The sequence below is a fragment of the Patagioenas fasciata genome, chromosome 5, assembly GCF_037038585.1.
Source record: "Patagioenas fasciata isolate bPatFas1 chromosome 5, bPatFas1.hap1, whole genome shotgun sequence".
NCBI classification, from domain to species: Eukaryota; Metazoa; Chordata; class Aves; order Columbiformes; family Columbidae; genus Patagioenas; species Patagioenas fasciata.
Window position 1 is genome coordinate 35,434,223 of NC_092524.1, and position 13,573 is coordinate 35,447,795.

Consider the following 13,573-nt stretch of genomic DNA (forward strand, 5'->3'; position numbering starts at 1 on the left):
TATAAACAACATCTGGGGCAGTTAGCTGCCGTCCAGCATGTCTGCTGTTCCCCAGCATTTAAAGCAATGCTTCTCATCGATTTTATTTGAATCTATAACTGCCTACATTTTATAGGAAATATTCTGAAACTAAAATTGAAAGAGACTAACATCTTTTTTCTTTGAGAAACCTGCTCTGAAAAATCTTTTATATTTCATTTTATCATATGCATAAGTCTGGAGTGACACAGCACAGAGGAAATTCAGGTGTGGCATCCAGTCCCTTCGTAGATGTCCATGTTGATCTCAGCACAATGTCGTCCTTACAGACAGAAGATGCCAATAGATTTCCATTCCCACCTCTTGTGCAACAGAGTCATATTTGGGGTAGTTGCTTGATTTGTGAAATGAATCTTGAAGGATAGCACCAAAATATACTTGTCATATGTTGCAATAACCAAAGCAGGTATACATAATTACCTTTCCTAAGAAAATAATAGCAGCTACACAATCATCTTTTTGAAGAAAAAAAATTGTTCTGATAGTAACAGAATACTCATTTCCATGTAACTATGTGGAGTTACATGGACGGTCTTCATTATTATTGGATAAATCTATAAGCTGCAGCACCAGTCCTATGTCGTTTTCCTGAATCTGCATCTTGACAGAAAGTCGCAAAAACTTTTGTAGTATATCACATTAATGCCACTCTATTTTGCAGTGTTTCCTAAAAGTGAAGTCAGATATGTTATGCTTGGTAGCTCTACTGCTTGCAGGATCTTCAATTCCTGTCATTCTCCCAGCAGTTATTTTTCTTTCAGAGGAGCTGATAGATTGTATTGGCTCACAGAGCCAACACTGCATGCCAGTCTACTGACTCAGCTCAGTATAGGACTGTTTTGGTATGTAACCCAGCAAGCATCCATGCTGAGTTATTTTTCTTTGCTCTAGGCACAGCAATTAAGATGTATTTTTTACTGCATTTGCAATGCAGGCAATTCAGCCTTCTTCCCAGTGTTGTAGTCTGGGAAACACAATACTCTGAAGTTGCTTATTCTTTGCAGCATCGACTTGAGAGCATTTTAGATTGCATTCCAGTAAACTGAGGCTGAAGAGCAGTTCCATTTGTATGTTGCTACAGTCCTTTATCACACCTGTCTCTTCAAGGTTTGTCAGTGTGACCACAGGTGAGGATACTTATGTGTGTGAGAATGGCTATTTTTGGCAGCATAGTGTATTCTTTCAGACTGATCTTGGTTTCTGCAGGTAAAGAACTATATCTACCTGTTCAGTCTGTGAAGAGAAACACAACGCTCAAGAGCTGTAATTGTAGTGTCATGTTGTGTCATTAATAACTTCAGAACAACTGTCATGAGCTTAGTGGGCACCTTTGTCCCATTTACCACAGCAGAAAGTAAGTCTTTGGGGAAGTATTTTGTTAATTCTTCTGACCTGGTTCACCAGCTTGTCTTCTGCTATGACAAATGCATGTAATTGGGGCAAATACATTTACTTCACAACAATTCAGCTCTGAGAATTCAGAAGAGTGTCTCATTAATGTTGTTTCTCATTCTAAAACCACTCTTCTCAAAATGTGCTTGGACATCTGATCCCTTTGTTTTAAAGGATTTTAACTTTTTTTTTCTTAGGAAAAAAAGTGGTGGTCTTATCCATTGGCAGGTTGTTTAGATGCAAACTAAATTTCTCTTTATCGCTGTAGGTAGTGGGCAATGCTTCTCCAGACATGGTATTTAGCTTATGAGGTAATCCTAATTAAATCTTTAATTTATTGCATTCCATTCTATGTTACCTAGTATATACAGCAGATCTTGATAAGAAATCAGTCATAGTTATTATCTTTGTACTAGCGAAATGATTGTTTCTGATTAATGCAAACAGCTTTTGAATGCAGTATAGTCTGTGTAAGAATATTCAAAATCTGTATCATTGATTTTCCAGTGTTCTACAATTTTAATTTCAATTCTAGTGTGTAAGTTTAGTGTCAAGTCAGTGATGGTAAGCATCTGCAGCCAGGCTGTGTGTAGATGATAGTGAAGATACTGTTTCTGATATGTATTTTTGCACTGTATTATGTTTGTTCTTGTAGTTGACAATAGCACTTCATAAATTGTATCTCTTTCAAGTACTTACTGTCTCTTGAGCAGAAAATATGCTGTACAACCATTTTCTCAAGGACCACCTAAAAGTTTCTTTGTCAGTAATTGCTACTTTACTCTTTTGATAAACAGAATCTAGATTTTTTTTTTTTCCCCCACCACAGGGAATAAAATTGGATTTTCCTGTTATATTGGATGGTATTTCACTCTCATTCAAGGTTTGGGTGGTATTTAGAATTTGCATTTGTCACCACTTGTTTCTTGTGGCATCCCAAGCTGAAATCTGATTATATATGGACTACCCACAAAGAGTATTCAGTTAGTTTATATTCTCAAGGAACATCAGATTGGCATTTGTCTCCTTGAAAGTTGTGAATTATGTATGTCCTTTGTGCTCATTTGGAGGAAAGCATAGTGAGTCTTCTCTCTCCCATGCTTAGCTATGCTTGTGCAGAACTTATGCTTCAAAACTTTAGTAAAACACTGCACATGCCGTAAACCACACAGAAATGTCCCAGCAATGGGTAGCAAGAGCAGCAGCAAATATTTAGTTTCCTTAATGCAGAATGCTTCATGGTGCAGCAAGTGTGTTCTGTCAAAAGTTCTCCTTGGTATTCCAATAGGAGAGCAATGTTTATAGTGTCTAAATAATAACAACAGTAGCAATACCAAATCCTTGTATAATGGTTCTCATTAGTGCATTGCACGGTGGTTTTCGAAGGAGGTCTGACTATCCTCATTCTACAAATGAAGAAGCTGAGAAACAAAAAGGAAAAGTGATTTGCTCACATTCATCTTGAAGTTCACTGGCAGAAATAAAACCTGTGTTAGTGTGATTTTGTGGATGCTACATGATCTTGCTCTTTATCGCTTGTCCCCCTACAGTGTTCTGAAAGTTTCTTGCATGAGAAACTTTCCTGACCCTATATAAAAGTGTCAGGTATTTCAGTTAATTCAAGTGTCTATTTCTTTGCCTTCTGTTGCAAACTACAATTCTTCTCCCTGAAAAGTGGTCTCAGTCACTGAAAAAATATAGATTCCACTGACAAGGATCAAATTTTATTTGTTTTTGCTAGTTGTGAACGAATAAAGAGGAATACAGAGTTTGTATTTCAGTAATAGTTCATTGTACAGTAGTAAGACGTTATGAATGGAACTGAAGTCTGTAGGGGAATTTTTTCTTCTGTGTGTACATCTTTTCCTTGTTTCAACTGCATCTGATGTCCAGGATGCTTTGCTTTATTTTGTTTTACTCCTTCTTATGGACTAATCACCTGGGATAATATCTGAAGCAGCCTATTTGACTTACTGCCATTTTTTTTATTTCCTGAAAGAAAAACCATGATGAGCATAAGAAAAACAGCACACTAAAGTAGAGAGTAAAAGAGAAAAAGAAGGACAAGGAATCAAAAGAGAGAAAAGGACAGAAAAGATAAATGTACACCAAGAACCACAAAGGAAGGAAGATCCACCAGAAGGAACGGATTTGCCTTTGTGGGGAGTTTACTAGAATTTATGCTTGGTGTTTCAAACTGGCCTTTTCTCAATCTTTCCCGTGCTATTCTCCTACAAGCTGTCTCACTCACCTCACAACAGAAATCATCTTTAGTCCTTGCAGAACACCTGAGAGGTGTGAAAAGCCTGTGCATAGCTGCTAGCAGTTGACATGATATTGTCATACTTCTCAGCTGCGTGAGGGTATGTGAAGATCATTTCCATTCTCTATTGAGAGCTGATCAGCAGGTTGAGAAGACAACAGAATCTGCAGGTCTAAGTAAGTCCAGGATGAACACACTGCCTTTGCTTCAATATGGCCAACTCAGGAATTGATAGTAGAATGCAGACTGGGAGAAGCATGATCAGAAGATGAAGGAAAAGAGAGGAGACAATTGCACAGGAGGAAGAATACATCTTTGGAGGAAGGTACCATTTAAAAAGAGGAGGCACAGAGCAGAGTTGAAAGAACGTGGAAAGTGAGAGAAAGAATAATCTAGAGCTAGAGAAAAAGAACAGGAAAACTGAAGAGAGGGAAAGCTGAAAAGCTGTGAGTGGCTTGGAAGAAGGCACAGTTAGACACATAGAAAGAAGCAAAGATGATAACAGAAAAAAAAAAAACACAATGGGAAATACAATCAGCTAATTTTTCTTCCCTATAGAAAATATGCTGCAAATATGTTACTATGAAATACCTAAAACTAATTGCTTATATAGAACAGGAAATGAGGACAAAACTATGGAGGGGTAGTAACTGAAATAAATAGGCAGGTCCCTATGTTCCCTTCCCTCAATACAACAAAACCAAATGCTGGATTTGTCGAGACAGGCTTGTTTGTTTGGTTGGTTCTGAGTGATATTATGGTTGTATGTAATAGGAAAATATATGAAGCACTGCTCTGATTGCTTCACTACTTCTCTATTATTACGGTTTTCACAATAAAATGACAAGAAATACAATATTGTAGCACTAAGCCCCAGTAAAATATAATTTAGGTGTTTGGCATTATATGTATGTCACAGACTGTTTTAAAATGCAGGAAATGAATTTGAAAAGGGGGTATAATTAATCTAGTACTTTGCACAAATGTGTTATTGCTGATTAAATAATGTGTCATTATTTGTCTCCATTTAATGTGGAGTGCTGAAATAAGTTCTCGAGCATGTATTAATTTATATCTCCTCATAGTCCATTGCTCTCTGTCAGTCCCCTCATTTCTAAATGAATGGCTGTTAAGAGAGGGAGATAGTGAGAAAGAACATAATGATGAGATATTAAAAATTATTCCTGTACCAAAGTGTATGTAGAAAGAGATGCAACAAGATTTTCAGCCAGATAGATATGTATCAGTGGACAGAGAGATGTATGCACACAGAAAAGTTGAGAAAAGCCATTAAATGGGAGTGCATCATAAAATACTTTTCCTTCCAGGTCATGTAGATCACTTTAAGATCACCAACTGGCAATTAGGATAATGAACTGCATGCAGTCCACCCCCCAGCTACAAAGAGGAGCACACAGTAGCATCATGATCACACCAAAAATAGGTTGATTGAACAAGACCTCATTTAAACTTTTGTGACTTAGCAAAATGGAGAAGTATGCGGAGGAAGACCATAAAAGCTTTTGTTCAAGACGCTTGGCAGGCATCTCTAAGAGTGTTTAATCACTGACAAGAAATGGAGAAGTGTGAGCAAGGAGAACTGTGAACATTAATAAAGATGGTCTTTAGGTGCCTGCTTGTGCCAGCTGGATGTTCTGTAGAGATTTGTGCAGAAATGCAGGATGTCAGAAAGGACTCTCATGCTGCTCCCAAGATGAGATTGTGGAGAGGGCTCAAAAATATGTCTGCATTCTGCTTGAAGCATGACTCTGGATCACATGCTTCAGGACACTGTGTACACACTGTCTGGAGGTAAATTCATCTTCAAACATGGAGTTTTGGGAAGCCTTACAGCACACTGGAAGAGGAGGTATGGGCCAACAGCAAGGCCTTTCTAGAAGAAACCTGACACTGAACTGTGGGAGGTCAAATGTGACCACAGCAGGGAATGAGCACAGGATACCTTCTAATACTATGGCCATACTAGTGCTGATCTATTGGCAATGTGGATATTGGAATATTTGTTCTAAAGAACTCCCACTGAGTGACTCATGAAGTTTCAGCTTCTCTCATCTATTATTGAAGCACAAATAGCAATGGGGAAGTAAGTAAATATTGGAAAAATTGTCATACCTGAAGTCTGTAGTTTTTTTCCACTTTTTTGCTTTGTTTGATTTGTCCTAAGAAACAAAACCAAAACAAATCCAAGTTCAGGAAAAAATAACGTTATGCCACTGCAAACAAACTCAGGAAAAGGTGTTACCCTAGTAATATCATTACGTACCAGGATCAGTACTATAATAAATAGGTGATATTTTAGCCTCTTTCTGACTGTGGTAGAAACCTGTATTGCTGAACGATGTAGTAAACCTTGTTGAAATGCAGGCACACTATCACGTAGAAATATTTGAATGTTAGACTCCAGTTATATATGACCAATCTGAAGACAGCACACATCTGAGAACATCACTTAGGGCATAGGTGTAGCCTGAGAAATGATTATGTTGAAAGTCTTGTTCTTTGTTGTCATTGAGATACTCATGTAAGTGCCATAAATTTAATTTCCTTCTGCCATCCAACTTTTGCTTGCATAGTTCATGTAACAGCATCAACAAAAAAATCTGTTCCTTTTCTGTACAAGCCAGAATGTATATGGTAGTGAGGACTTGCAGAAAATGCAGATTTCAGGTGCCAGGATGTGTTGCTGATTTTGCGCAGAAAGGAAACACTGAGTCTGTCTCATGCTACGTGATTTCCTCATTTACTGGGTGTCTAAATCAAAGCTGCCTGTATGCAGGTCCTTCAGAGTTCATGGACACCATTAGCACTTAAGTCACTAAACATTCTCGCACTTTTGCCCATCTTTGTGCACGCAGGGGTGGGAGGGAGGCAGGGGGAATGGTCTTTCTAAAGCTCCTGAACACTGGAGAAACCAAAGTCTGCATACTTGGAAAGCCTACCCTGTATTCTTCAGCTTCCTAATCCATTAAAGCATTAGGAAAATCACAGTAACCCTGAAAAGGTGTTGCAATAATATATTTTCTGAAGACAAAAATATGACACATTTTACTTTTCAAAGTCAGCAGCAACTAAGTAGGTTAGATTCATTTTCCAAACACACCTACCTAGTTTTCCTCTTTTCTGGGCTTTTGCTCTTCTTAGTATCCAGAGGAACTATATTATTTGGCTGCATGGTGGTTTCTTGCCTGGGTGGCTTCAGGGAGCTGTGGAAGGGTTCCACTGTCCTTCTACTCTCTTCTGTGGGATCCACTATACCTGAGAGGGGAACCTGATTGGAGGAGGTTTGTTTAGTAACTTCTTCTTCCTCTGTTTTGGGCTTAGGCACATCTTGTGGGTTGTCTCTCTTGAAGAAAAGAGGAAAGATTAATAGATACAATAGCAACTGACATAAAAACGAGCTCTGCATGGAGCTGATCAGCACAGCTGGAACTTTGTGATAAGCTCATTTCCTATGTAGTAGTCCCCCATATACTGAATATTTGGCTATAAAGTGGTGTCAGAGACCATCCATAGGAAATGTGATATATTTATCTAGAAGAGAGACTACTGTTTGTCCCACATTATCAGTTTGTTGGTGATTATTGACCTACACCTTGGCTAGAGGCGACTGCGCAGTCTGTCAAGTCCCAAAGCTTAACATCTGAGAGCCATTTGTGGCTTTACCTCCAAGTTCTCTGCTTCTGATTAATTTATCTCCTTTATCTCCACGTTATTCGGAACCTGAGATGAGATCTTTGCTTTCCCTTCTGCCCAGATTTTGAGATCAGTCCCTACTAAAACCTTTCTAAGCCTCCTGCTTTTTCAAATAGCTGAGGCAGGGATATTTGTAAGTCTCTTTGTGCAGACAGATTTTTATATAAGCAGCAATAGAACAGGGAGGATGTAATAATGCAAAGGGAAATCCAAACTTAAAAACTGTCAGTAGAAAAAGTAAATAGTGAGTGGCAGCCAACACCTCACAGTATTGAAGCACCAGTGAATGTGTGACTGTAAAAATAGGATGTCTATTCTACAAAGAAAAATAGAGATTCTAGGTCTGGATCATGATTTTAGTATATTGATTCACAAGTAACATCTCCTGTACACACAGGAACTTATGTCCAGAAGTTGGTACAAGGATCTAGTCTTTGACATCAGATAAGAGAAAAGGCAGAAAGGCGAGAAGAAGGGTGGCTACATAGGGATAGTTGAAGCAGGAAAATACCAGTTAAGACATTTTATAAATCCTATACTTGCTTTCTCACAACCTACGCATTCTTGACTTAGCCAATATGATTGTGGGATGTGGCTGTGCAGATTTTTCAGCCACATCTGCGTCCTATACTTTCTGCACATCTAATATGAATATGCTAGTTTTCTCCCCTAGATAGTCATCGCTTTACCTCATCACTGATTTTTCTTGAAAGAATCATCTAGCACAGTTCTCTCCTCTCTCCAAAATCATATTTTTCTAGTTCCCTTGTAATTTTCCTGCTCTATGTACACAGTTGTTCCCTCTCTCTGCTACCCATGGCCGGGGAGAAGATGGGAGCTCCCCTGTGCAGAGAAAATATGTATGTGCAGCACTGAGCACTGGCCATGTGATTGCGTTCTTTTTCTTCTCCATGTGGATGTGCCTCTGTTTGGCTGAGAGCTGGGATGGCTTGAGTGGGAACTGAAGACCCATCAATGCCTGCACTGACAAAATGTTTGCTTGAAACTTAGGGGAAATAGCTTTAGATAATGTTGAGTAGCATCATTAACCATCCGAGTTCCTTCCTAAGTGTGACTCTAAGGTAACAGGTCCCTTCTGTGCTTTAGTGAAATTTGTGTGTGTGATATTCTCTTTAGGACCTCCTGGAGCATTTTTATTGACCCTCACTGTTCTCATTTTTTCTCTCTTAGCTACAGTGAGCAGCCACCGTCTGCCTGTCCGGCTGCCCACTGCAGCATTTCCCTCAAGAACTTTCTGTCCTTTGAATGGATCAAATGCCTTTACCCTCTCTGCTTATTACTTGTCAGTCCCTGCATGGGTCTCAGCTGTGCTATGTCTTTCCTTCTCTGCTTTCTTTCAGTGGGTTGTGGGATTCAGTCAAAAAGAATCGTTTAAGAACATACCCCCAGCTATGAGGGAAAACTGAACAATAAGTAGTATGCTATTTATTTATTCATAAAAATTTATTTGGGCTATGGTGTGCCCAGCATCCTCACTCCCATCACCCTGAAGTTCTGTAGGTAGTTTATAACAAGCCAGCTATTTTGATAAACAGAACTGGACCTCCTTCAAAGCACACAAAACTTTGACTTGAGACACAGTACAGAATATTGGCACAAGTGATACTCACATCTTCTGGTGGGCTGTTCGGGCTGGGATCTTTTTTGTGACACGTGCCAAAATCCTTGCATTTTACATTGACTTCGGTGTTTTTGGTATTTTCTGGGGGTTTCAGGAGACAGATGAGCTGCAGCCAGAGATGGAATAGGTATTGTTGCTGGTCGGGAGGGGCACTGAGCTCTAGATAATAGGAACGTCCATTTACTAATTTTAACATGAGGAGATGCTTATCTGTGCTGTGGACAGAGAGTTCCACAAACTTCAAGGGGAAGAACCTGTAAAAAAAAGGGGAAACTCATCACTAAGAAAAAGTGGAGATTCCTCTTTAAGATACTGTGTCTGTCAGACCTACAGATAGAATAAGACTAAAAGTGAGAGAGTGGAATAGGAAGAAACTGCTGAGTGGACTTGGACACTCTTCTTCTGAGTGCCTCTAGCTGATGATGGAAGAAATACTGGACAGCAGTGCACAGAATGAAGGCAAAGAAAGTTGGCTTCTTTACAATGCCTTTATTCCACTGTCTTATTCCCTGGCAATCCTGTACCCCAGTCTTCCTAGGAGCTTCCTGCTTCTGATGTATTTAGAGAAAGGTCTATTAGGTATTTTTAGTCAGCATCTATTTGTATGCATGTGGGTAGTGCTGACCTGAAATGATGACTCGAGTGAGGCCTAAAGGTGTGTACTTAAACTTAAGTGATCCTCATAACTTTATTGTGCTAGTGCTGGGACAAAGTGTCAGTGCAAATACGAGGTCTATTAATAAACTGACCCTTAAAAGAAGGAAATTCTGTATGGAAATGGGAAATACATTTGTATTACTTACTTTTCAAATAAATATTTAACCCTTCTCAGTGCTAACTAACCTGGTAAGTGCTAGATGTTCCATGTGGGATGGCTGCTCTGAGATTTTCCAGAAGCTTGTCATACTTTCGTGTGGGGACATGGGCACCTCGTGCGCTACCAGCATCGCATTGGGCATTGGTGAACTGGGATTGGCAGCACAGATGCCAATGGTCACATAGCTGGCTCGGTTATGGATAGAAATTGGTTCCCCTCTTCGGTTAACCTTAACAAAAAAATAGGCAAAAAAAAAAAAAGCGCCCCATGAACACTGACATTTGCCATATGATGTCTCAGAGATACACTAACAATACATTTCATGGTGTTTTGGTTTGGGTGCCCTAGAGCTTATGTAGTGGATCGATGAGGAGAGAGGGGAATGTGGAATAATGAAACGGCAATGTCTATGGATGAAAAGAGACGAAAGAAGCTTAATAAGGATAAAGGAGGACTGGAAATCTCTGGCTCTTGTGCAGTCTCTATCACTGGTTATCTGATTGCTGTGGTCAGAAACCTCTTGAGTACCATTATCTTTAATTTCTCTTAGTATAAACATGCTGGAAGAGGCACTCTGTTCTGATGATTCACTGTCTTTGTCAGCATTATTGTGATATTAATGAGACCTGGTTATGAACCAGGATCCTGCTAGGTGCTGTACAAACATAATGGGAAAAGATCCCAGGAAATTTATGTGTAAGACATGAAATTACAGAAAAAACAAGAAAATACAAGGAGATGAGAACAAGTTTATTATTATGATCAAATCACATGTTATGTAGCATTGTCAGAGTTTGGTTTTGATAGGCATCAGAGAGAAAGTGTGTCCCAAGAAGGAATTTGAGGGAGGATGGTGCATTAAATTTGTGGATATCTAGTAGAGTCTCCTCCCAGCTGTGAGAAACGGTGTGTAAAAAGGATCAAAGGCTACTTTTTTTTTTTTTCCATTTTATTGTAAATGAGTCAATGGAGCTGTTTTCTTGGATTGATTGGTTAGGGCAACTACCTCTTTGAGAGTAAATGAGGTCTGATAAATAAAGCAGAGATAAATGATGAAGTACCTTGAAAACAGACACTTGTAGCTAATTAACATTCTGCATGTGTATCAACGAGGCAAGACTGAATTAATCAAGAAAAAACCAAAAGATGTTGCAATTATCACAAATGAAGTGATGAAATCCGATGAAAAGCACGGTTGAGATACATCATGTAAATAGAATTCAGATGTTTTAGGCACACTGTGAATACAGTGTTGTAGGAGTGTGGACTGTTACCAGAGTCTTGCAGGGTCCTTTGGCCCGCGCTTAGAGTCAGGGGCAAGCAGGGCAGTGATAGTGGCTGCAAGGATACTAGAAGTTGCAAGTGGGGGGAGATTTTCTGGGGAAGGGTAGCTGCTCCTTTAGGCTAGGTTGAGCTGACATTGGTGGCTGAAAACCTTAATGAGATAGCACAGAACCAGAAGTTTGCTGGGACATTCCTAGCTGTTGCTACAGAAAGGAGTTGGGCCTGACAAGGGTGAAAACATCACTTTTTGTCTTCTCTAATTTGCAGCATTGGTGTTGTTTGGTTTCTGGACTGTTGGCTGTAAAGTGTGAGCAGAAAGAGTCTATAGGCAAAGGGAAAGATACCGATATGTGTGTAGTAAACAGAGAATAAGAATAGTGAGAATGACTGAGGAATACCTGTTGAGCTGAGGAAATTTTTTTAAAAAAGTAATAATTGCAAGCAATTTTATCTTGAACATACCAGGTTATTTAATTTAAATGACTTTTTACCTGGACAAATTTGCTCTCAAAGATGGGAGCAGAGGTAAAAGGAGGATATTCTCCTTGGCTAAGAAGTCTCTGAAGGTCACCCATAGCGGAGGCTTGACTTGAACTGATGGTCTTAAAATCAAACTTGTTATTCATTTTGCCTATCCACAAAACAAAAGTAAATTTACAAGTTAAAGAGAATAGAGATAAAAAGCCTTATATTTAAAAAACAAAACAAAACAAAACAACACAACCTTGGTGGTTATGAAAAGAAGGAAACATAATCCTTCCTGTTATGTTTTTTTATACTACTAAACCCCAGAACCTCTCCCCCCAAACCACGTTTTTTAGAAACATGCAATCTCAACTGCAAAGGAGAACTTAGTAAGGCCTTCTCACAGCTCTTGACTCCTCTTTTACTATTTATTTAACTAAAAAGGGCCCGTGAATCTCTAAACACTAGTTTACACTTCAGTTTATTCTTCTTGTTTATAAATAGTTTTGTATATTTTTGCCACTCTTAGTAATGTTTATTGATGTATTTTTCACATTAATAAAGTGACATACTTGGCAAATAACAGCAGAAACCCATGGGCTGTTCTCACTGCTAGATGCTGCCTTCTGTCTTTGTAACTCTTGGTTCACTTTTTTTTTTTTCAGGAGTCAAGAAGAGAGCAGGACTTAGGAGACTTTCTGAAGTAAAGTGTCCCCAGCAGCTGACCAGGCTGACTTTAACAAGTAACGTAATACTGATTGACTCACTGAGGGAAAGAAAATTCAAAGCTGCTCATTAATTACATTTCATAAATCTTCATTGAACAGCTAATTTCTATTAACCCAAGTAGGTACAAGAGTCAAATGATTTGTTCATGATTGTTCAGTAAGTGCCCAGAAAAATAGAAACACCCTGCTGCCAGGTTTTTAAAAAAATAGATGTAGTAAACTTCTACTCCCCATTCGTACCTTGTTTCACTTAGGTCAATCCATTTATGTCTAAGAAAAGAGAGGACACGAGTGTGCTAGTCCGTTGTGCGGAGCCTACTGGAATTCTCCCAGCACTAGAAAACCATGATTAGCAGCAACATCAGGCACGGTCTTGATGATACGGTTTCCCTGCTCCAGTTTCTTTAAGGAGCGATGATATGAAGAGAAGTGGTACGTGATCACGTGTATGTGAGGCAGCAAGGTTGTCATAGCATGCAGGGTGCTTTGGAAGAACTCGGCCTCATCACTGCTGGCATCACAATACATCACCTGGTTTGTGTTCCCACCAGTCCTGGCAGCAATTCCATTTCCTGGTTGCATCAGGGCATGGTGGTAGCAGGTAGCATGGATTCACTGCTAACAGGAACACATTAAGGGCATGATAACATCACAGATTTTTTAATAGGTATTGTCCATTCAGTGCAGGCTGCCAGGGAACAGCAAGAGTTGGTCTGCTCCTTAAGGGATGATGAGCTGGGAGCCAAGGATGGCTTCAGCAGAGGTTGACTTCAACAATCAAGGCGTAGTCCTCCAATCCCACAGAATTCAAAGTGAATGGGCTGATCAGGATGGTGGTAACAGGGTCCATTGATGGGCACATACAAGAAAAGATGCAGATCCGGAATCCACCCTGAGACTCTGTTCCAAGAGTCCAGCAGCAGGAGGCAGGGCTGGAGACAGGACCATAGCAAATGTTCAAAGAAGCCCACCCAGGAGTCAGGGCTGGCACCAAATACATCTATAGCCTCTCTCAAACAAGGACTTAGGTGACAGGGTGACAGAAGCCAGGCTGCTGCAGCTCCGTGCCCCAAGGTCCAGCCAACATAAGGCTGAGCATATAATCCCCATAGGTACAACATGCCAACTCATATACAAAACACATACGTACAGCACTCACGCAAACAGCGCCAATGGCCTCATCCCGTTGCTCTCTCTGGCTGATTAGGATGAGGGTCCATTAGTGGGAA

At 39.7% G+C, this 13,573-nt stretch overlaps 1 protein-coding gene across 1 annotated transcript; it reads right to left on the minus strand.

The window, feature by feature from the left end:
- Positions 1-5,678: 5,678 nt before the first annotated feature.
- Positions 5,679-12,926, minus strand: GARIN2 (golgi associated RAB2 interactor family member 2). The gene is made up of 6 exons (XM_071808618.1): positions 12,689-12,926; positions 11,643-11,782; positions 9,894-10,096; positions 9,040-9,304; positions 6,820-7,058; positions 5,679-5,874 (listed from the first exon to the last, which is right to left on the minus strand). The coding sequence occupies exons 1-6, from the start codon at positions 12,924-12,926 to the stop codon at positions 5,754-5,756; spliced, it is 1,206 nt and encodes a 401-aa protein (XP_071664719.1). The 3' UTR covers positions 5,679-5,753.
- Positions 12,927-13,573: the final 647 nt, after the last annotated feature.

Coding starts and splice junctions, on each gene's coding strand:
- GARIN2 (XM_071808618.1), bottom strand. CDS start 12,926: ATGCAACCAGGAAATGGAATTGCTGCCAGGACTGGTGGGAACACAAAC. Junction 10,097..11,642: donor TTGAGAGCAAATTTGTCCAG/GTAAAAAGTCAT, acceptor TTTTTTGTTAAG/GTTAACCGAAGAGGGGAACC. Junction 9,305..9,893: donor GAACATCTAGCACTTACCAG/GTTAGTTAGCAC, acceptor TTTTTTTTACAG/GTTCTTCCCCTTGAAGTTTG.